Genomic DNA, 25,360 nt, shown 5'->3' on the forward strand with positions numbered 1-25,360 from the left:
TGAAACAAATTGAAGAGGACACAAACAAATGGAAAGACATCCCATGCTCATGGATTGGAAGAATTAATATTGTTAAAATGACTCTTCTATCCAAGGCAATCGGTAGATTCAATGCAACTTCTATCAAAACACCAACGTCAGTTTTTCAAAATTAGAAAAAACAATCCTAAAATTCATATGGAACCAAAAAAGAGCCCAAATAGCTGAAGCAATCCTGAGCAAAAGGGACAAAGCTGGAGGCATCACACTACCTGACTTCAAAATATACTACAAGGCTCTAGTAACCAAAACAGCATGGTATTGACCTAAAAACAGACACAGACCAATGGAACAGAGAATCCAGAAATTACGTATTTTTAGCAAACTGATTTTGGACAAAGATAACAAGAACATACTTTGAGGAAAGGACACCCTCCTCAGGGAAATGTTGCTGGGAAAACTGGATATCCATATGTAGAAGAGTAAAACCAGACCCTGTCTCTCACCATATGCAAAACAACATAAGATGGATTAAAAACATAAACATAAGACCTGGAACCTCACATCTACTGGAAGAAAACAGGGAAAACACCTCAGGACATTGGTTTAGGCAGAGATTTTATGGCTAAGACCTCAGAAACACAGACAACTAAAACATAGGCAAATGGGACTATATTTTAGAAACTGAAAAACCTTTATACAGCAAAAGAAACAATTAATAGAATGAAGAGACAACCTGTTGAATGGGAGAAAATATTTGCAAACTGGCATCTGACAAGGGACATTGTAATATCCAGAATATACAAGGAACTCAACAGTAAAAACAACAAATAATCCCATTAAAAAGTGGGCGGGTCAGGCGTGGTGGCTCACACCTGTAATCCCAGCACTTTGGGAGGCTGAGGTGGGTGGATCACCTGAGGCCAGGAGTTCAAGACCAGCCTGGCCAACATGGTAAAACCCCATCTCTACTAAAAATACAAAAATTAGCTGGGCCCACGTGGTGGTGGATGCCTGTAATCCCAGCTACGTGGGAGGCTGAGGCAGAAGAATCACTTGAACCTGGGAGGCAGAGGTTTCAGTAAGCCAAGATCGTGCCACTGCACTGCAGCCTGGGCAACAAGAGTGAAATTCCATCTCAAAAAAACAAAAGTGAGCAAAGGACACAAATAGACATTTCTCGAAAGAAGACATGTAGATGTCCAGCAGGTATGTGAAAAATTGCTCAACATCATTAATCATCAGGGAAATGCAAATCAAAACCACAATGAGATATCTTATCCCAGTTGTAATGGCTACTGTTAAAAAGACAAAAAATAACAGATGCCAGCGAAGAGGCAGAGAAAAGAAAACTCTTAATACAACGTTGGTGGGACTGTCAATTAGTATAACCACTGTGGAGAACTGGACATTTCTCAAATAAACTAAAAATAGAAATACTATGTAATCCAGCAGTCAAAGAAAACTCTTAATATGGCATTGGTGGGACTGTAAATTAGTACAACCTCTGTGGAAAACTGGACATTTCTCAAATAAACTAAAAATAGAAATACTATATAATCCAGCAGTCCCACTACTGAGTATCCAAAGGAAATGAAATCAGTATGTCAAAGGAATACACGCACTTGTGTGTTTTTTACAGCACTATTCACAATAGCAGAGATTTGGAATCGACCTAACTGTCCATTGTGGTATACACACACAGTAGAATACAATTTGGCCATAAAAAATGAGATCATTTGCAGCCACATAGATGACGAGATCATCATGTGAGGTGAAATAGGTCAAGCACAGAAAGACAAATATCATGTTCTCACTCGTGTAGAAGCTAAACAAGTTGGCCTCTCGATAGTAGAGAATAGAAGATAGATAACAGAGGCTGGGAAGGGTATGCTGGTGGTAGGAGGAGATGAAGAGAGGTTGGTTAATGGGTTCCATTTGTTAGAAGAAATAAGTTCTGACGTTCAATAGCAGAATAGGGTGACTGTAGTTAACAACAATGTATTATGTATCTCAGAGTAGCTGCAAGAGAAGACTTGAAATGTTCCCAGCTCATAGAAATGATAAATGCTCAGGGTGATGATGGATAACGCAAATACTCTGACTTGATCTGTGCATGTAATAAATACTCACATGTACCCAGTAAACATGTAAAATATCACATACGAGTAAAAAAATTTAAAAAGAATGGAAGGGGTATGTCACTACAGATCCTCTAGACATCAAAAAGATTAGGAGTATAATGGGCACCTTTGTGCCGTGAGGAAAAATGGACAGATTTCCTGATGCACATTGCTAAAACTGACCAAGGAAAAAATAGATTAATAGCCTTATATCAATTTAAGAAATCTAGCTCATAATTAAAACTTTTCACTGAGAACACTTTAGGTCCAGCTGGCTTCTCATTGAATTATTTCAGATATTAAAGGACATAAGAATTCTACACAAATTTTTTGACAGAGGAGGGAACACTTCCAAGCTTGTTGTATGAGGCTTGTGTAGCCCTGATACAGACCAAACAAAGACCTTGGAAGAAAGGAAGAAAACTATAAGCCAATATTTTTCATGACAATAGGTACAAAAATTCTTCACGAAATATTGGCAAATCCAGTCTATTGGTGTATAAAAAAAAGATATTATACCCAAGTAGTATTTATTCCAGGAGTACAATATTTGTTTAACATCTGAAAATCAATAGGCTGAGTAATTTGTCACATTAAAGTAAAACATAAATACCTAACAATCATTTCAGTAGATTCAGAAAATGGGACAGTCTTAAATACCTTCATGAGAAAGACGGGAAACCAGAAGCAGAAGGTGATTTCCAAAGCAAAGAAAAGCTACAGCTTCCCGGGTGATGAACTACTGAATTCTTTCCTTTTAAGATCAGGAACCAAGGGAAGGGTCTGTGCTTTTGCCACTTTATTCAGTCCTACTGTAGGTTCTAACCAGTGGAATGAGGGCAGAGCAGTAATCAAGGGTCATGAATTGGAAAGAAAGAAGTCCAACTGTCTTTATTTGCAGAGAACATAATTGTGCATGTAGACCCTGGCAAGAAAACTACAAATGTGTTCTAGAACTAAGAGTGACTTTGGGTAGATTATAGAATACACAAGTCAGTGTACAAAAATCAATTTTATTTCTATCAGCAGTCATCATTTGGAAAATGGAATTTTAGCTCATAATAGCAACAAAGTTTAAAATATTTAAGAATAAATTTAACAAAAGGTATGCATGACGTATATAAGCTATAAAACATTGCTGAAGAGAATTAAAGAAGACCTATATAGAGAACTATCCCATGTTTATGGTTTGGAAGAATCAATATTGTTTAGATCATTTTGGAGAGATTGCCATCCTTAGAGTCAGTGGAGTTCTAATCAAAATTCCAGCAGGCTTGTTTGAAGAATTGACAAGCTGATTCTAAAATTTATTTTCCCAAATATTAATAATTTTAAAGAAGGCTAGAGAACTTAAGCTACCTGCTATTAAAACTTACTATAAGCTACGGTAGTCAGACAGTGTGGGATTGGTGTATGGAGAGACTTTTAGGTCAATGGAACAAAACAGAATTAAGAAATAGAGCTACACTTTTATGGTAAATTGATTTTCAGCAGTGACACTAGGGTAAATCATTAAGAAAAGAGTCCTTTTAACAAATTGTGCTGGAACAAGTAGATATCTTTGTGGAGAGTAGTGAACCTTGAACTTACGTTATACCACACACCAAAATTAATTATGGGCCATTGATCTAAATGTGAGAGTTAAAAGTGCAGAATTCCTAGAAGAAAAAAACTTTGTGGCGATGCATTGAGCAAAGATTTTTAAAATAGGATACAAAACTACAAACTGTAAAATAAATAATGGGCTTCATCAAAATTAAGAGTTTTGCTCTTCAAAACATAATACAGAAAATGAAAAGGCAAGCAACAAACGAGGAGAAAATATTTACAAGACACATCTGACAAAAGGCTTGTATCCAGAATATACACAGAATTTGTACAACTCATTCATGAGGAGACAACCAATAAAAATGGATAAAGGAGGTGAACAGACAATTCACGAAACAGTATATGATTAAGTTCAGTATAACTAGTTATTAGGGAAATAGAAATTAAAAGCACAATAAGCCACGATTTTACCTCCCTAGAATGAGGGAAATTAAAATTACTAATGATACCAAGATGTAGAACAGTTTGAACTCATCCATTGCTGATGAGAATGTAAAATGGTGTAGCCATTTAAAAAGGAACTTATGAAAGTTTAATGTGCATTTAACATATGACCCAGCAAGTCTCTCATAGGTGTTAAACCCAAGTGAAATGAAAACACACTCTGTCCCTCTCTCCTTCTGTCTCCTTCTCTCTCTGTCTCTCTCTCTCTCTCTCTCATATATTAATTCATGATAGCATTATTCAAATAGGCTCAAATTGGTAAGAACTCAAATGCCCATCTTCTCATGAATTGATTAAAAAAACTATATAGTATACAGTACTATCCAGCAATACGAAAGAATGAACTGTTGATACAACATGGAAGTATTTCGGAAACATCATGCAAAGTGAAGTAAGTCAAATACAGAAGTCTACATATGATTCTATTAATATGAATTTCCAGAAATGACAAAACTTTTTTTTGACCAGTGGTTTGTCTGGGACCCAGAGGAAGGGCTAAAGAGAGATGAAGGAACTTTTTGAGATGATGGAATGTTGTATATTTTAAATAGGGTGGTGGGTTATATACTTGTATACAATTATCAGAGCTCATCATCTGTACCCTTAAAGTGAATGCATTTTACCTCAATAAAGCTGTTAGAAAAAAAAAATCCCCTCATATTCATAGGTGATGTTTCTTTGCTTCTGTTTATATACATTAAATTTTTTTTTCTGGTAAATTTGAATGAACTTGTTGAGATTATGCTACAGCTTATTTAAAATAAGTTCCACCTGGGGAGAAAATGTTTGATAAGGGGACAAAGTAATAAGTTTGGTGGGGTTGCTGTTTTAGATGAAATGTTTGGGGAAGGCTTTTCTTTTTTTGATTAAAGGACATTTGAGTGGATACAGAGTAACATGAGTTCAGTTAATGTTTTCTTTTCACATCTTGTACATTTCTTACTGAATTACTGTCTAGGCCTTTTGTAGTTTATGTTGCTGTTACAAATGAGATATTTTTCTTACCTTATTTCATGGGCTAATAATCTTTAAATTACATTTTGTTTGCATTTTCATTGCTTTCTAATCTCCCATTTGATTTTAACAGAGACTATGCAGATCATTGTTGTGTGTGTTAATCCTGTTTTTCCTTAGCTCGGTGTAGCATCAAAATGTACATAAACCTGGAAGAGACCTGAAATGGAAACCAAAGATGCAAGTGCAGTGTTTTGTAACATAATTTTAATTTTACCGTCAAATAGAATGAGTATAGGATACAAATAAGGATGGTGGCTGAAGGGTGGGAGAAGTGAAAGAAAGTATTCTTAAATTTCACTTGCAGATTAAGAGGGAATGTCTGCAAGCAGTTGACTGGCCAGGTATAGATTAGAAATGACCTTTGGCAAGATTTTTTGTTTCATTTGAATGGGAGGGCATCTTGTAGATTTCACGCCTGACTTCGAACTTTTGGTAAGTGATGCACCTGAAACCGGCTTGAGTGACTTGAGGGCTCAGCAGTATCTGCCCAGTGGAAACATTAGTATCATGCTCATGCCTTACCAGCAGATGGCAGCAAAATGCTGTGTTAAAATGTTCTTGCCCTACTTAAATTTAAGTCCTATAGTAAACAGGTACTGTGTATTTTTCTTTTAGTTAAGACCAAGGTAGATATGATGCCCTTATTTCCCCTAAATAGATAAAACTAATACTACCATTGTGTACTGTCACTTTACAGTAAATGTTTTTAGAAATCTACATGATGTGGCTTACCTAAAAAAATCTACTTTGTATATAGGTTTTGTTAGCAACTCCTTCACTGAAATACTCTCCACAGTATTATTATTTTACATACAGTTTTCTGCCTCAGATTTTTCTAAGAGAACCATTTGTCATAATATGTTCTAGACCTAAATAACATTTATGAAACAATACGTGAGTTTTTACTCACCTGTGGAGGCTGTGTGTGTGTATGTGTGTGTGTAAAACATTAATGTTTTTTTCTTTTATTAACAAGCCAAAAATGAAGGTGACTTTTACAAGAAGAGAGCATTTTCATCCTGGGTAGTTAGGTCTGATCAATTTATCTTTTACATGGAATTGCTGGCTTCCAGGAAGTGCCCGGCATAACCAGTCCTCGTGCCTCTTCTGCCCCCAGCCAGGGATGCCATGGGGTGAACGCCATCAAGAACCAACCTTTGGCTTAATGAAAGATCTGGGGCCAGTGACAAAAGTCTGTGACTTGAGTCACATAGCAGATAAATTATTATAGTTGTTTTTTCTTCCCCAGAGATCGGTCAATTAGGAGAGGTTTTTGGAACTGTTTTAGAAAATATTTATACAATGCTGAGGTTATTCACATAATGTATTGCTTAATTCTTATAAACTCCAAAGTTCATGTAAAACTAAGAATTCAGAATAGACTTCTATCTTGTGAAAAAACAATTTATCAAGATTACTTGACATATATCTGAGATGCTTTGGAATTTTTACAGACCACAGAAAAACTTTTCTTATTACTTAATATACCCTAAAACAACACAGTGTGCCAGACCATAGTATATCTGTAATTTAGAGCAGCAGATGTTGCTACACATGCTTCTCTTTAAGACCGAGAAGAAGCACAAGAGAAAATAAAACAAAAAGTTCAAAACAGAAGAGAAACATGAAACAGTGCAGAGATGAAGGAGTTGAGTAGCCAAAGGCAGTTGGTTAAATTAGCAAAGACAGGGGATGTGGTGATCTGTACTCCGTGTTTTTTGTGTATATCTTTTTAAACACTTTGTCTTTCTCCTTTCATTAACCCAGACGTGATAACATTCTACAAAATTTATTTTCCATTAAAACCAGACTTGAATTAAACTGAGGAAAAAAGTACTTGATATTCATTACAGTGTTTGGTTGCTTCACATTTTATATGAGAATTGGCCAGTTTGCTGTGCCATGGTGATGTTTGTTGTTTTGTCTTGGAGTCTGCTAATACTTTCATTTTGGTTTTAACTCCAGCTGATCCTACAGTTAAAGACTTAATCGGAGGCTTCACGGCTCTTCATTATGCAGCCATGCATGGCCGGGCCCGCATTGCACGCTTGATGTTAGAATCTGAATACAGGAGCGACATCATTAATGCAAAAAGCAATGACGGCTGGACTCCCCTCCATGTGGCTGCCCACTACGGCAGGGACTCATTTGTCCGGCTTCTCCTGGAGTTCAAGGCTGAGGTTGACCCACTCAGTGATAAAGGTACCACACCGCTTCAGCTCGCCATTATCCGAGAGAGGTCAAGCTGTGTGAAAATCCTCCTGGACCACAATGCCAACATCGACATTCAGAATGGTTTCCTGTTGCGATACGCCGTGATCAAAAGCAATCACTCTTATTGCCGAATGTTCCTTCAGAGAGGGGCAGACACAAACTTGGGTCGCTTAGAAGACGGACAGACTCCTTTACACTTATCTGCCCTTAGGGATGATGTGCTCTGTGCACGGATGTTATATAATTATGGAGCAGACACGAACACACGGAACTATGAAGGACAGACCCCATTGGCTGTTTCAATAAGTATTTCTGGAAGTAGTCGACCATGTTTGGATTTCTTACAAGAAGTCACAAGTATGTAATATAATTATTACTTTATTGCATTTTTTTTAAATTTGCATCTTCTGAGGAGCTTAATGTGTTTTTGCAACTTAAGATGACTAGATATTAATCATTCCTATAACCACTGCTTGGTAAGCGATGCCTCATTCTTCTGAAATAAAAAAATAACTTTGACTGTATCACAAGATTTCATAAAAATTCAATTGTGTTTCTAAATGTAATAGGGGTAGACAATAAGAGTGAGGGAAGGAATGGAGAGAAGGACAGAGAGGAGAATTTTTTTTAAATGAACAAAGATCTTTGTTAGAACAAGGCAATTCCTGTTGGTCATAAGGAGAATCTTACCTGGCTTCCATTGACTACGAGTTGAGGAGTTAGAGGGAGAATTTTGGATTTTAGATTTCCTTACCTGTGAAAATATCCTAGAATTTGTGCTTTATTGCTAAGTTGTTCACGTTTTAATTGTGGCTTTTCTGCTTCATGAGAACCCACATGAAATGGAACAGTGGTGCTGTTTATTTAGGGATATTGCTAGTGGAAGTAAAGGATGCTAGAAATTGTTGTAAGAAAATATTTGCTAGCAGTGGGAAGTTTGACACCACTGTCCCTGGACAACATGGCTTTCATTGTATTTGAACGTTTTTGTGTGGGTGCTTTATTTAAAGCCTGGAAGTGTCTGGCCCACTTTCTGTAGTAACGCGTGCGTCCTAGTTGTTCCTCTGATGGGGTATCAGCTTGTGTGTACTTAGCCATCCTCTCTTGTCAAGCTTCCATGTGACCAGTTGAATGTGTGTCTCATGCTTAATGTCCAACATGAAGCTAAAATCTGTAAACGAAATTGATTTTGCTGTCTGCTGAACTTTTTAATGAGTTCATTTTTCCTCACTGGTTTTGAACCTTCGGTCATTATTATACAAGAAGACATGTTAACATCCTGGGTACCAGCTGCTAGAGGACAAGGGCTTTACTTGACCTGCTTGTAAGTAACCCACTCTACCCCTTGGAGCTGACCTTTGGAGTACAGATTTGCTTTATGAAGAAACAAAATGTAATTTGAATTTTGCAGATTCATGGAAGAAAAGATGCAATTATTATCATTAATGTTTTCAGACTAAAGCGTAAGAAGAAATCACACTACTTAGTCTACTTAGTGCTGGCCAGTACCAGTATCTGTAATGTTGGAAATGGTCTCTCTTTGCTGTCCAGTATAGTAGCCACTGGTCCCTTGTGGCTGTTGAGCACCTGTTAATGTGACCGTTGCCACTGAGGAACTGAAATTTCAATTTTATTTAATTGCGATTTAAGTTTAAATGGCCACAAGGGCCTAGTGGTTCCTTTGTTGGTCCACACAGGTCTGCCTGCCTTGGGAGAGGCATTTGGGGCTGACTGCTGGGTGTTCCATTGCAGAAAGCTTCTGAGACACACAGAAGTAGCCACAGATGGGAGGTGTGATTCCCGCGGTGCTGCAGCTCTGCTTGCCTTGCTGCTGTTCTCTCAACTTCTACATTAGAGACTTAGTTATGATGAGGGTGGCCGCCCTCAGGAAGGCATGTTATATACTCATTTAAATGCCTCAGCCCCTTTTTTTAAAATACTTTGTTCAGCAGTTAATGGCATAGACTAGAGCTAGACTGCAAGAGTTTGAGCCCTAACTCTATCACATGTTAGTTGTGACCTTGGGCAGGTCACCTAATCTCTCTGTGCCTTAGTGTCCTCACCTTCAAATTAAGATAATATACGCTTGTTATGAGGATTAAATGAGTTAACATTTATAATGCACTTAACACTTAAAATGTTCTTGTTCTTTGTAATTGTTTTTCAAGATAAAATGTGTAACTAATAAAGTGAGGGTGGATTAACAGCAAGGACTGGCTTGCCACTAACAGAGCAAATATTTAGATTCATATTCAACTCAAGCCTCCCAGTTTCAACCCTGTATACAACTGTTCAGAGTCTGTACATGGAGGCACGCAGCCAGGTGGCCGAGAGGAGCCGCTGGGCAGGACAAGCATGTGGGCAGCTGCCGTGTGTCCCTGAGCCCTCAGAGCTGCCCCTAGCAGTGCTGTTGGACAGCAGGAATGTTGAGTTAAAGACTCACATGCACTTTAAAATTTGAGCAGATAGAAACGTCAGTGGGCACTGCCTCTGTCTGGCTTAGGAGCAGAGCTGTGCGCCTAGGAGGTCCTCAGTAAGTCCTGGCAGTCTGGTTGACTGCGCACAACGAGGGGTGGAGACTGAGGAAGCACGGACTGCTTTCCTGAGTGCAGGGCCCTCTTGTCTGTTAAGGCTCCAGTTGTCCTTTGTCTTAGGGTGCCTCAACATAATTTAGTATTTCTTGACTCTCCAGTGGTGCTTCCTGCCAAAAGCAAATTTGGTGTTTCTTCTTCACCTGTGTGTTCTTTGGCTCTAAATAGGTTTTCTTTTCCTGGTGAACAATATGGGCTAGAAGGAGCAGCTGTGGCTGATGCTCTGGACTGAGCTTTCTCATGAAAAGCAGCTTGAAAGAACGTTGGTTAGTTCAGGGAGCACTAAATCAAAGCTGAGAGCTTCTAGCCTGCGTGCTGTGAGCACTGCAGCCCCAGGCATCATGCTGTTGGCTTATGACTGGAGATCGCAGACTGCTGAGGTATAAGGACAGCAGAGGGGCCACATGGTGGTCTTCATTCAGGGACGTTTTACTCTTCATCACACTGTTTTGACTAGAAACAGATTATTTAAATTGGAAGAGACCAAAAAAATTATAATACCAGAATTTAAAAACTACTCTGGCCTTTTGGAAAAATTGCCATAAAAACTCTGATCTATATAGTGCAAAAACAAAAAAAAGCAGAGCGCACCCGTGGCTTGGTAATAAAGTAGCATCTGCCTGTGACTTGTTGGTGCTGAGTAGGGGGAGAGGCCAACATGAAGAGCTGCTGTTGCTGTTCCCTACAGCCAGCCTGCTGTCCAGCATTCAGACCTCAGAACATCCCCCTTCCAGGATGGCAGGAGCGCAGCAGGGCCCAGCCAGCCCGCTGTCCAGCATTCAGACCTCAGAACATCCCCCTTCCAGGATGGCAGGAGCGCAGCAGGGCCCATCCATGGAGGAGCCACTTCTCTGTGCCCAGGAATGATAAACACAGCTAAGAGGAGCCAGAGCACCTGCCTGAATAATGAGTGTCACCTGTGGAAGGAAAGCTGCGTCATGCTTAGTTGGCAGTGTTTATAAGAAGCCAGTTTTTGGTTTTTTACTTGTAGCCAAAAAAAAAAAAAAAAAAAAATGGAATGAGTAAATTAAAGAGAGAACAGTGAAGGTGTGACCGATGTCAAGTAGAAATGTTGGTGACGGCTGGGCGCAGTGGCTCATGCTTGTAATCCCAGCACTTTGGGAGGCTGAGGCGGGCGGAGCACCTGAGGTCAGGAGTTTGAGACCAGCCTGGCCAACATGGTGAAACCCCATCTCTACTAAAAATACAAAAATTAGCCAGGCATGGTGGCACATGCCTGTAATCCCAGCTACTCGGAAGGCTGAGGCAGGAGAATCGCTTGAACCCAGGAGGCAGAGGTTGCAGTGAGCCAAGATTGTGCTACTGCACTCCGGCCTGGGTGACAAGAGTGAAACTCTCTCAAGAGAAAAAAGAAAAGAGAAAGAAAGAGAGGAAAGGAGGGGAAAGGGGAAAGGGGAAGAAAGGGGAAAGGGAAGGAAAGGAAGAAAGGAAGGAAAGGAAGAAGGAAGGAGGAAGGAAAGAAGAAGGAAGGAAGAAAAGAAAGAGAAATAAATGGTGGTGAGGACAGACAGCAGTGGACATTCTGGAGGTAAATAGCCCCTTGTGCCTGGGCCAGGACTAGGTTGAAGCAAGTGAGGTGGCCAGGGCACAAAACTTAGGAGGCCCTCATTCTCAGGCTCGTGCACACGAAGTGGAATAATGTGTAAATAATGTTTGCACACACACCACTCCGGAACTAAGAGGATCCCGGAGGCTCTGACATGTGGGCATTGGTTACAGTTCTTCAGCCTCAGGTGAAAAGCAGAAGGTTGTGCGAATGTTTTCCCCATTCAAAAGAGAAACTTAGTGGTTATGCACAAGAAAAGGGTGACACAAGCAGTTGTTGTTTAGCAGGTACAGTACTCTAACTTTGTGAAAAGATTTTTCCTCAGTAAAGCTTGAGGAGTAAATAATACCACCCATCCTGAAGAATCAGATAGTGAGTTAGTGATTTTTTTTTTCTTCTCTTCTTGCTCACAATGTAAACTCCCATAGTCAATGTATGGACCAAGGAGTTATTCCGAATATGAAACCTTTTAGAAAGAGATTCCATGAGAAAGCTGAGCCTCAGGCGGTGACTAGCGAGAATGTTTAATCATATACATATTCACGTATGCACACATATAAAAGTGAGGCTTTAATGATCGGCACAACTGGAATTTTGTTCAAAGAGAAGTAGGAGAAAATGTGTGTTTTTGGGGAAAACCCCACCTCAGAATGCTTAAGCACAAATTATAGACCTGGCAAGGTAAGTAGTGTTCTCACTGAGCCACTTCTGTAGGTGAAAGGAAAGCATTGGAAAGAAAAGAGGGCCAGGTGCAGTGGCTGACACCTGTAATCCCAGCACTTTGGGAGGCCAAAGCAGGTGGATCACTTGAGGCCGGGAGTTAGAGACCAGCCCGTCCAACATGGTGAAACCCCGTGTCTACTAAAAACACAAAAATTAGCTGGGTGTGGTGGCATGCACCTATTGTCCCAGCTACTCATGAGGCTGAGGCAGGAGAATCTCTTGAACCCGGGAGGCTGCAGTTGCAGTGAGCTGAGATCGCGCCACTGCACTCCAGCCTGGGTGACAAGAGTGAGACTCCATCTCAAAAGAAGAAAGAAAGAAATAGTAGCTGCAGTTCCTTGTGCAAATGGTATGGAAATTGGAGGAAACTTTCAGTAACACAGTCCAGTGAAAGGTAAGATAGCAGTAAATAGGACGGCTCCCTCCTGGAGAATGCCACTGGGAAGGAGGCGGTGTCTGATTGGCTAGATTATTTGCAGAAAAGAGGCTTTCTACCTAGGAATTCCTTTCACTGTGAGGCTTTTTACCCTTTATGTAGGGGGAAAGGTTCAAAACGCAAAGTGGAGTCAAAGGTTTGTTTGCCTCAGCAGACAAGGTACAGCACTGTTGGAGGTTACCTTGTCACTCCTTTTTCCTTTTGTCAGTGACATCCACATCTGTACTGTGTTGAGAATTTCACCTCCTCAGAACTGCTGCTTATTAAGGCATTAAGACAGGATTTTACAATTACCATCTAATAATTTCATTAATCTTAATAATTAATGGTTGTTTTAAATTCCCTGGCCGCTAATTCCAACACCTGTGTCATATTTAAGTCTGGTTCTGATGCTTGTTTTGTCTCTCCAGACTGTGTTTTTTTCTTGCCTCTTAGTATGTTTCGTGATATTTTTTACCGAAGCTAGACATGGTGGGTAACAGAAACTGAGGTAAACAGTTCTTTGACGCGAGGCTTTTTATTAATTGGCTGTGAATTGGGCTGTGTGTCATGTTTATTGCAGCTGTGGGTGCCAGAGGGTTCCGGTCCCTGCAGTGCCCTTGTTTCTGTCCCGTGTCTTGGCGTTGGGCTTCCCTAAGCAGCCTCGTTGGAGAGAGGGTACATCCTGCAGCTGTCTCGGCTTTCATCCTCTGTTACACGGTGGAGCCCCATTGGTACAGTTGTAAGGTGTGGGCAGGGCCAGCGGTCTGCAGTCTTCTGATTCACTCTCAGTCTTTCAGTGGGCCTGTGTCCCTAGGCTGCATCTTCTTGTGTAGCTTTTCCAGCCCCATAAGCGAGACAGGAGGCCAGAGGGGACTGGACTCAGGAATGCCCTTTCCTCGTGGCTCTGAGATGAGGCTCTGAGAAAGTCTTTCCCCCCGGGCACGGGCCTTTGTCATGGAGAAGGTTCTGGGTGCATTTCGCAAGGGTTACTCTCACCTCCTCATGCTGGAGCCCTGAGAGGGTCTTCACTGGCTCTTTACCTTGAGGACTTGGTGGGGTTCCTGGGAGTAAAACTCAAGCCGAGTGGAGGCTTCCTAAGACTGGCTGTCACTCTCAGACCAGTCAGTTCACAGTCTGGCCAGTCGTCGAAATTACCATTTCAGTGTCCCTACCAGTTTATGGCTTCAGTGACTTCGGCTCCAGGTACACAGATCTCAGCCATGGCTCTGAATTTGTTTCCTCTCCAGATTTTGTGGTGGAGGTTTGCCCCACATCTTCAGTTATCTGATGGATCCATGAAAAGTCAGTCATTGACTTTGAGTTTGTTCAGGTTTTTTGTCTTGTAAGGATGGAAGTGATGATTTCCAGGCTCTTTACATGTTGGAACTAAAACTGGAAGTCTATTTAGTTTATCATTTTTACTTAAAATAGGAAAAACATATCTGTCCGTTGTCCTTTGAGCTGATTAATGTTTTGCCCACTGGGATCAGGTGTCTCCTGTATATCATCCCGCTGTACTGTGCCTGTGTCAGAGGCGCTGTTGAATCAGTAGAATAGGATGATAGAGCAGCTAATGGGCTTCTGATCTAGTGTCTGACTTGCCTTATAAACTTGGACAAGATGTTTAACACTCCCCACACCCCACTGGGATCAGTTTCCTTCTCTGAAAAACAGGGGAATTGGAACATAGTCCCCAAGTCCCTCCCTTTTAAAAATCCTTGCCACTAACCACTCTTAACGGCTGTGATTTTCTGCTTCTTGTGATTTAAAACAAAACAAAAATGGTTATTTATTTATTTATTTATTTATTTATGTTAGAATGATGTTTTTCAGTGTGGACTTTAGCCGGGGCTCCTCAAGATTGTTTTAGGTGCCTATGAGATCAAAACTAATTTCCTAACAATACTAAGATGTGATTTGCCTTTTTCACTGTGATGAAATTTGTGTTGATGGTGTACAAGCAGTGGTAGGTGAAACTGCTGGCATGTTAGCGTGAATCGAGACAGTGGCCCCAGCCGGTACTGGTCATTGTTCACCGCCAGACACCCTCAGGAAAAAACATTCCAATTCCACTTAGGAATGTCTGTGATGAAGCGGTAAAATTAATTTTATTAAATCTTGTCTCTGCGAATACTTTTTAAATTTTCTGTGGGATGGAAATGGCAAGTATTCTTACTGCATACCAAAGTGCAGTGATTTCATTGAGGAAAAGCAACTTCAATTTGTTTGAGCTGAACCGGCAGCTTTTTCATGGAACACCATTTTTACTTGAAAGAGCAACAACTAAACTCTAGCCATTTAGTCTTGGGTATTTGGCAGACATTTTCTTGAAAATGAGTAAAATTCACTTGTCACTTTAAGGAAAACAACTGACAGGACTTATGGCGAGTCATAAAATTTGAGCTTTGCAAATGAGGATTTTAGAAAACTTGTATTTGCTGCTGTGAGAGTCCTAGTATCTAGAGACTTCTTCAATCAGTGAAGATGTTAACAAAAGTGATTTTTTGATCTCATATAATGGAACAGGTCAACATTTGGAAGATCCATATAACCCAATGAACCTTGTTTTCCAAATGACTAGTGCATAATGTGACAACAATCACACATGGATAAACGATACATTTCAAGTGCAAGGTGAACCAATGGATTTTAATGTAACAGAGTACGAAGGTTCATCAGTTTGGTTCCAGATTTCATATTGTAACTAACCATTAAGAAACACCCACTTGTCTAGTTTTGATGGAGTATCAGAGAAGATCCAGAGTTACTTGAAAAAAGTTACTTAAAAATTCCTTCCTTTTCCAACTGCATATCTGAGTAAGGCTGGATTTTCTTCAGGTGCTCCAGTCAAGACAGCATGTAACAGATGAAATGCAGAAGCACATCTCTTGACTCCAGCTGCCTTCTGTGAAGCCAGACATTAAAAGAGATTTGCAGAAAACTGTAAGAGGTGCTGTTTCTCACAAAAATCCTTTTTGTTTTGGAAAGCAGCTTTTTTTTTTACATAAAAATTTATTTCGATTGATTGTGGATTTTTTCTTATTTTTAAGTGAATTGGATATTTAAAAAATTTCTCAATTTCTAAAATAGTAAATATAGATAAGTATAACTGACATAAAGATTCTTTGAGCTTCTCCAATTTTAAAAGTGCAAGGGGGTCCTAAAACTAAAAAGCTGAGACCTAGTGATATACATTCCCTAAACTCAGATTTTTAAGGGTGTCCTGTTAGCCTAGTGTTTCAGAATTTGATGAATCTCTAATGTATTTCTGTTTAAAGTTAAAATCTGTGGATAATACGAGATATATTACATTATTGCTTGCCGTTTACTATCATATTTACTATGTAGGCTTTGCAGAGATCAGTGATTTCCTGAAGTTTGTTTATAAAACTGTCTGGCTAGTCCAAAGGTAGTGTCCGCAGTCAGTTACAGATCAGATCCCTCGTTCTACTCTTTCCTCCCTTCTCACTACTGCACTTGACTAGTCTTAAAGAAAAAGAAAAATTGTGGTTCTACCAGATACTGTGGAGTCAAGTGGATTCATGATTGAGATCAGTTTGGAAGACTAGTACCTTGGATCCTAGGTCCAGGTTTCAGGGGTTCACTGTGCGCAGTAACATATCAAAGGGGCCAGGAAGTCCTTGAATAAATAAATCATTTATTTGTTTACTAGTGTGAACAACTTACTTTCACGGCTTACTTTGACAGAGCATCTTTTTAATTATTGTTAAGTTCTGGGATCCATGTGCTGAACGTGCAGGTTTGTTACATAGTACACATGTGCCGTGGTGGTTTGCTGCACCCATCAACCCGTCATCTAGGCTTTAAGGCCCGCATGCATTAGGTGTTTGTCCTAATGCCCTCCCTCCCCTTGTCCCCAACTCTCCGACAGGCCCTGGTGTGTGATGTTCCCCTCCCTGTGTCCATGTGTTCTCATTGTTAAACTCTCACCTATGAGTGAGAACAGAGCATCTTTTATTCCTGTGGCAGGCTCTGGTCTAGGTGATTCTTAAGTCAGAGAATACGCTAGTTTGGTATTTACTCTCTGTAGGAGGCTGAGCTGAGGCAGTGATCTGTTTGTAGTAGACACTGTTCAAAGACTGGAAGCAACCACCAGTATGCTTTGGAGGTGTGTAACAGGGAGGGCTGGGCCGTATTTTTGATTTGTATTTTGATTTGTTTTAAGGAGTTAACTAACATGTATTTCTAAAAGAAAAAGATCAAGTAGATGGGAATTGAGTTGTATAAACGGTTTTGCAGAAGACATTCTGTCAGGTACTTAAAGTAGGTGCTTTCTGGAACATTAATCACAGATATCTGAAGATACTATTTTATAAATATCACAGTAACCCGAAATATTTTTGTTTAAATTTCAGCAATAGTCAAGTACTGTGTTCTAGCTGTAGAAGTAAAACTTTAAAGGCAGCATTTCAAACTTTAAAATAACTTAAATAAGGATTAAGAAAGATCATGACTCCTCCTTTTTTTTTTAATTTTAAAGCGGGCTTGGGCTTTCTCAGGTTAAACCCCATATAGCAATAAGTATCTGAGCAGCTGTTCACACAAAATGCCTCTAAAACAAGTGCCTTCCCCTCCTGTGTTCCTTTTGCAGGCTACTTTCATATTTTTGTAGGATGGTTTATTCAAAGTAGTGTTGTGTACTACAACTCTTTGGAGAAGTAATTTATATAATACATTTTAACCAGGGGCATTTTTGATTATTGATTTATAATTATATCATAGTCTTACTAGGTTTTTCAGTCCCAGTTGTTAAGAATCACTTTTAGAAATAAATAGTACACAATTTTTAGTCAAATTGCATCACATTTTAAGGTTCTTTGATACAGAAAATATCCTGCCCTTTATAGTATTTGTATTACTTTCTATTTTTAATATAGGCATCTAGAGATTTCTTGTCATTTGACTTAGTGCAAATGGAAAATATAGTTCAGAGCTCATTTACCTTTGGAAAAAAGCTACCAATAGAAAAATATCATAAGCCTGATGTTGTATACATTGGGATTCTATCTTAAGAGAATACCGTAATTGTTACTTTAAGGAGAGCTGGAAACTGCCTTTGTCCTATAAAGTAAGATTTGTTTAGCACATTTCATACTAGGGTCCCTCTGAAGGGAATTCAGAGGCAAGAGCAAAGGAATAAAATGTGTTTATGGTAGGATTTTTTTCTTTTCTTTTTTTTTTTTTTGAGACAGAGTCTCGCTTGTCGCCCATGCTGGAGTGCGATGGTGTGATCTCAGCTCACTGCAACCTCTGCCTACAAGGCTCACGCAATTCTCCTGCCTCAGCCTCCTGAGCAGTTGGGACTACAGGCACGTGCCACCATACCCAGCTAATTTTTGTATTTTTAGTAGAGATGGGGTTTCGCCATGTTGGTCAGGCTGGTCTCGAACTCCTGACCTCAAGTGATCTGCCTGCCTTAGCCTCTCAAAGTGCTGCGATTACAGGCGCGAGCTACCATGCCCAGCCTATGGTAGGGTTTTAAAATGGGAAGCTGAAATAAAACAAAGAGGTATTGTGCAACCATCCCAGATGTTGACCTACGATGGAGAGAATCTGGAAGTTCAGGTGTGTAGAGCAATCCAGAGGACGCAAACCTTTCACTTCTTCCTTTGTGCCTCCCTCCACCTCCAATTTCCACTCCTCTCCACCCCAAAGAACAACTTTGGAACTTTGTTTTGCCTTCATTTTGCTCACTTTGGGTATTTAAAAATGTTTTTCCTCTCTACCTTTATGAATCCAGATATTTTTAAACAAATAAATAAGTTGATCCTATCATAAAAACGGTAATGGCGATGTCACAGGGAGGTGATTTAGGATATTTCATTTTCTAAATTATGCCGCTGGCCCTGGTTTTGTAATTTACGCTAGACCCTTCAAAAGATGATTTCCTATTTTATACCAGCCCAATTATTACTAATGATGGGCTTCTTTATAAAATGGAAAGACTAATAACCCTTTGAACTATTATGTAATTCCATTGTAGTTCATTAGTATGAATACCTGGTAATTTTTTCTGCATCCCCTAAAGGGTTTGTAATTCTTTAAATTATGCTCTTTTGTGAGATGTCTTCCAGTTTTCCCTGTTATGATCCCGTGTACAAGGAAGTAGTTCTCTAACAGGGGAGGAATTAATTTTCTAAGATGCCTAGTAAATGGTGTGCACATTTGTGTTGATTTTTCTTCTTTCATTCTCTTTATTCTCTTTCTCTGCCTTCTCTTCTTCTGCCACTGCCCTTCTCTTCCCTTGGCCCTTTAATCTCTGGGATAGCATATTGCTGAATACATACAGCATTAATAGATTTTCAGTAAATACTTTTAAGCAATCTGTTGACAAAAAAATAAGTATTTCTCTTTCAGTCATAATCTTCTACTCCTAAAATGCCATTTCTGAAAAAAATAGCTCCTTAGACTGTCTTAGAAATGACAGTACTTACCATAAGCAGTCCTTATTATGCCTAAAATTTAGCTCACTTTTCACTCAGCAATACTGGTACATGGCAAGAGGAGTTCATACTGTACACTCGTGGAGAAACAGTGTAGTGATATCCCTCACTTCATCTCTGCACATCTTTTTATACAGGTAAAAGCCCTCACATCTCTGCCTGATTCAAGTCAGGCAGGGATTTCCAGAATGTGATTTCTACCAATTTGCTCAGGACTGTTTCCCACTAATGGGTTTCCAGTTGCTTCTTCACTGTTAAACTGTCATCTGGTTTTTACTGTCCTGACATCAGGAAGATGGAGACTCCAGCTTCCACAGAGGCTCTAGCTTCCACAGAGGCTCCAGCTTCCAAAGAGGCTCCAGCTTCCAAAGAGGCTCCAGCTTCCACAGAGGCTCCAGCTTCCAAAGAGGCTCCAGCTTCCAAAGAGGCTCCAGCTTCCAAAGAGGGGCCCTCTACTTTTTTGGTAACCAGAAGCAAACATCCTTACAAATATTTAAAAATGTATTTACCTGGTACTTAGTATGTGCTTGGCACTATTGTAAGCACTTTTCCAAAATTAACTTTTTTAATGCTTGTAAAGCCTTTGAGGTGAGTGTGATGATTATGAGAATACAGGCAGGAAGCTAAGGAGCCCAAGATCACAGAGACTGCAAGTGGTGGTGGGGCCAGAAGCCAAATCCAGGCAGCCTGGCTCCAGAGTTGATGCTTTTAACCACTATGATATACCTCCATCATTAAAGGAAATTCTGCAGACAGGAGTTACACGTGGTCAAGAACCCTTTAAAAGGTCAGATTCTCCCAACGACATGCATTTAATGGAAAAGAAAAATTAGTCTAGAGCATTTCAACATATTGACTAGAGCATTTCAACATATTGACTAGAGCATTTCAACATATTGACTAGAGCATTTCAACATATTTAGGCCTAAGAATGTGCATTTTTCCCTGGGAAGGGCTTACGCAGAGATAAATAACTTGTGAGGATGGTAGCATTTCTGTCCGTGCTTCCCTTGAATTAAAGTTGTTGGCTCATTTTTGCCCTCTTGCATCTTATCACAGACAATGAAGAAAAGCTAGTGATACTTAACGATATTCTAGCTGAGGAATCTACTTAAGTAGATCATTAGGTCATTAGGACATTTCCTATTTACCACATTACCACATGTGGCAGTGTTGCCAGACTTTGCACTATTACATACATACAAGGCTTCCCCGTCTTCCAGCTTCTAGTAACATTCAAAAAACTTTTTTATACAGCCCCAACCAACAGGCTTCTTAAAGCCCTTCTGGCTTCCTTGTAACACTCACCTCAAAGCCCTCCCACTGCCTGGTGCCAAGGGCAAAGCCCCACTTTCAGGTCCCGGAGTCTCACTCAGTTATCTAATGCTGCAGAACTTTAGTGGCTTAAAGCAACAAGAGTCATTTGTTTTACTTCCCTGCTCCACGTTATTTTCTGGAGCAATTTGACTGGGGTTTCTCTGCTTTGAAAATGGCTCACTCTTGCGGCCGGGCACGGTGGCTCATGCCTGCAATCCCAGCACCTTGGGAGGCCGAGGCAGGCAGATCACCTGAGGAGTTTGAGACCAGCCTGACCAACATGGTGAAACCCTGTCTCTATTAAAAATACAAAAATTAGCCAGGCGTGGTGGTGCATGCCTGTAGTCCCAGCTGCCTGGAGGCTGAGGCAGGAGAATTGCTTGAACCCTGGAGGTAGAGGTTGCAGTGAGCTGAGATTGTGTGCCACTGCACGCCAGGCTTGGGGACGGAGTGAGACTCTGGCTAAAAAACAAAACAAAACAACAACAAAAAAGGCTGGCTCAGATGGCCGGGAAGTTGGTGCTGGCAGTTGGCCAGAAGCTCAGCCAGGATTGTCTGTCAGTGACCTCAGTTCCTTTGTATAGGTTGCTAGGGGGTCTTCGTGGAATGGTGGCTGTGTTGCAGTAGTGAATGTCCCAAGAGTCTGGCAAAAGCTGCATCACCTTTTATGACTTAGCCTTGGAAGTTACATAACAACACTATCACCATTATCATAGGCCCACCCAGTTTCAAGGAGAGGGAACATAGATCTCATTTCTTAATGATAGGAGTATCCAGCCTCATTGTAGAAAGGCATGAGAGACAGGAGGTAATGTGGTCATCTTTGGAGAGAACAGTCTGTCACAAAACAAATCCGTATCAGCAGATCCCCCATTCTTGGGATCTTGAACATGGGAGATGGAAGTTGCATCTCCCAATAGCTTGAACTTGGGAGATGGAATAGCTTGAACTTGGGAGATGGAGGTTGCAGTGAATTGAGATTGCACCACTGCACTCCAGCCTGGGCAATAGAGTGAGACTGCATTGCAATAAATAAATAAATAAATAAATAAATAATACTTAAAAAGAGCCCGTCATCTATTAGGAAAATCAAATTCTTTAAAGAAAGAAGATTCACATCTAATTCACATTCCAGTTTGCATTTGCAGATCAAATACTGTAAGCATTTACTGAAAAATGACAATGATAATTTATTCTTTTCCTAAAGTAGCCCATGAATAGTGTTGAAAAATAATTCAAAACAGGCTTGGAAATGATTTGCTGTTGACCTGAGTGTGTTTTGCAGCACGTTGACTGTTTTATACTTTAAGGACAAGCCTATTAAGCATTCATTCAACTAATATTCGCTGAGTACTGTGTCAGCAGTTGGATTTACATTGGCAAATGGAGCCAGACATGGTCCTCCCCTCATGGAACACATCATATAGTGAGGAAGATGGGTATTAATTAACATGTAATCACCAAATAAATGTGAACTCACAACCTTATTAAATGTTATAAAGGAAAGGAACTCTGGGAGTATCTGATGGTGAATCCTGACATAGTCTCCTGTGATGAAGTGCTATTTTGGCAGAGATCTGAAAGGTGGAGGAGACATAATCTTCCCAAGAGGCACATGAGTGTGTGTGTCACATCCCTGTACAGATCCATGTACGGACATCTGTGGATACACATACTCCTAGTTTACAGACATTTCCAAGAAAGCTGTCACTTCTGCTGCCATTCTGTTAAGAGACCACATAGCAAGTAACCTCTCGAAAAGCATATGTTCATACAGGCCTTACAGAGCAGAGGTCTAAGTAAGCCTTTGTCATTTATGAAGAAGTACTTCAATTTGAATAACGGTGATCACTGTAAGCAAGTACAATGGATATAAGGGATAAAGTACAAGAATAGTTTTCCAAGTATGGTCTAGTGGGCCCTGGAGTCCCCAAGTCCCTTTTAGGGTGTCTGTGAGGTCAAAATGATTTCTTTCCTTTTTTTCTTTTTTAAATAGAGAATGCAAGCCACGGTTACTGTTTTATAAACACAAACTTTTGTATTATAAATACAAAATAAGAAAAGACAGTGGTATGTTAGGTGTTATGAAGGGTGAAAACTTTATATAAACTTCAAAACGCTGCTTTCTGCATCTGCATCAACGTAATTTCATGATTCTCTACCAATTTTCATTTATAGAAAGAATCTCTATAATCAAATTATCATTCGAGTTCATGCCCCCCGGAATATCTGTAGGAATACAGTTTATTGTCTGCTCCTCCACTCGGAAGGAGCCCTGTGTCTGTCTCGTCTGCTCTCAGAACTTTGTCTTCATGAGCAGCCACAGCATAGAGAGGAGCCTTACAACTTCTTGAATCCCACAGCTTGACAGTGTTATATAAGGATCCTGAAATCAGCTGTGGTTCATGGGTAGGAGACCATTTTACTGATGTCTCCCAACCTGTATGTGAGGTTAGGGACGGCAACACGAAAGAACCATCTTTAGTTTGGGGATCCCACAGTCTGATATGCCTATCTGGGCTTCCAGATGCTAAACATTTACAAAGTAGAGAATAGGAAATACAATTAAACACTTTATTTCCTGTAAAGTTGACTTAAGATTGCCAAACATGACATCCCACACACTAATTTTATGGTCCCAAGATACACTGCAGATTTCTTCAGCATCTGACCACAGCACTGAGGAGACTGCTTCCTTGTGGCCAGAGAGGGTCACTATGGGAGTCCTTGTTAGTCCCAACTGCTCTGTTTTCTGTTTCTTTCTTGGTCGATTTGTGGATTCCTCCATTTCATCTTCTTCTGTAGGGACACTAGACCAGATCCTTAGCATCTTATCCCAGGAGCCACTGCAAAATTTAGTTCCTGAGCTATCAATAGCTGTAGAATCTACACTTGTGCAGCAGTGTAGGGTTTTCACTTTGTTTCTCTCGACATTCCACTCCCATAAGAGAATAGTCTGATCCATAGAGGCACTCAATAATAACGCAAACTGTCTTTTATCACCCAGGCCACATCTTTTACAACATCCATATGTCCCACAATTGTCAATGTTGACTTTCCTTCCAAGGACCGGATTCGAGAAGTCTTATAAGAACCAGTCAAGATCCATACCTCTGTCCCTTAAATTGAACTGGTCCAGTCATCACGGACACATCATTCTGGTTGGGGTGCAGTATACTTCTTCGTGTATTCTCTTTCCACAACTTCTAATGAGGTGTTCTCCCGTTCCATGTGTTTGACCAAGGGGCATTCGCAGAAACTGACCCTTAATAAGGAAATCAAACTCCACATATTTGTGGAACTCATTTCTGCCCTTTAATAATTAATTGGTGATGTTACTAAGGTCAACACTTTCAGAGACAGCAGGGATTGAGAAGGGAACATCATCGATGGCCTATTTCTTGTGATCGGTGTAGAAGCTTGTTTGCAACAGAGCCATGTCAGGGAGTGCACACGACTTGCCCACAGTTATGGGTTAGTAGGCTGAGAACAGGAGCTCCTGTCTCTTAGGACTACAAAGAGACAGCTCAAAATTAAACTGCACAAGTAAGCGAGAAGTTGCAGTCTAATCCCGGACTCTGCTTTCTCTCTGTGGGTCTCCTCCTGATTTTCATAATAACACTGAGACATGATTTGCCTTTCTCTCATTCCTTTTATCACGAGTGTCAGTTTTTTCCAGAGACTAGGTGGTGTGATTGATGTGGTTTATCTCAACAGATTGAATTCAGAAGGATATATGAAAATTCAGCTGTCATCTGTTAAGCCAGAAATTAAAAGCTTTGCAAAAATGTGAAAGAATGACATTCTTCTTGTTAAATTTTTTTTTGGTTTTGGAAAGTATAGTTATTTTTCATAATGATACGTTAACATGTAATGGGTTTATTAGAATGAATTTAAAAGTATTTCTAAAATTTCTGTTTTAACTTATAATATGGCATTTACTATACAGATAGCCCACATAAAAGTTTTTTGGAGTTCGCAATAATTTTTTGAAGTGTAAAGGAGTTTTGAAACCAAAAAGTTTGAGAATGACTGAAATATGGCATTCAACTTGACTTTAAGCATGTTACTTAATCTCTCTGAGACTCTATAAAATGGGGATGATGATCAAAGTACTTCCTTCATAAAAGGATGAAAGGAGTTAATACATGGCATGAGCTCTTAACAATACATGGCGCAGAGTAAGTATTCAATATATATTAGCTTTATTATCATGTTTGATAAGAAAGCAAAACTTCCTTGACTCCAAACACTACTGAAGCACAGTTGAAGAATTCTTCCTTGTTTTTGGAGCCATCTGTACTGTTTTTGTAAAACAAAATATTCCAAAGGGAAAGAAATAGGATTTTGTGATTTTTCTTTTGAATTGAGATATAACAGGAGTTTTTATTGGCAAGTGATCAGGGTGTGGAAGCTTGAAGCGATGTAGATTCAGAACACCTTGAGGTGCTTTTTCACACCCCCTTCCTGCTGCACTCCTCAACTGTCAGCCTTACAACCAAGTTCTGCTGTGTTCAGAATCACGGAAGACAGGTGGGCAGATCTGGAAAGCTTGTTTCACAGAGACCACGGTGGGTGTCGGGGCTCCAATGTCCTAGACCCAGAGCTGAAAGGGAGGCTCACAATAGGGGACATCTCTTTCAGTCCCCACACTTTTCAGATTGAGAAGCCAAGGCTCAGAGGAATGATTGGCTCACAGTGGCTCACCCAGCGTGAGAGAGACCTAGTCAGGACGAGAACCAGAATTTTCCTGATTTATAACAGAAAGGATATGAGGCTTAGAATCAAAACTGTTTTTAGTCTCAGTCTAAAGCCTTAATTGGTTGTCTGATATTAAGCAGCTTGTTTACATCTGATACTCAGTATTCTTATTTGTAAAATGGAGTTGAAAATAT

General features: G+C 40.1%; 1 protein-coding gene and 1 pseudogene across 2 annotated transcripts in view; one reads left to right on the top strand and one right to left on the bottom strand.

The window, feature by feature from the left end:
• ASB7 (ankyrin repeat and SOCS box containing 7) overlaps window positions 1-25,360 on the top strand; it is a 48,644-nt gene that overhangs the window by 19,709 nt on the left and 3,575 nt on the right. For both annotated transcript variants that reach the window (XM_054451024.2, XM_054451025.2), the window contains exon 5: window positions 7,137-7,742. In XM_054451024.2, coding sequence (XP_054306999.1) covers window positions 7,137-7,742 — 606 coding nt within the window. The remainder of the gene's footprint in view (window positions 1-7,136; window positions 7,743-25,360) is intronic.
• On the bottom strand, window positions 22,667-23,904 carry LOC129014513 (ribosome biogenesis protein WDR12-like; annotated as a pseudogene).

This window comes from Pongo pygmaeus, chromosome 16 (assembly GCF_028885625.2).
Source record: "Pongo pygmaeus isolate AG05252 chromosome 16, NHGRI_mPonPyg2-v2.0_pri, whole genome shotgun sequence".
Taxonomy (NCBI): domain Eukaryota; kingdom Metazoa; phylum Chordata; class Mammalia; order Primates; family Hominidae; genus Pongo; species Pongo pygmaeus.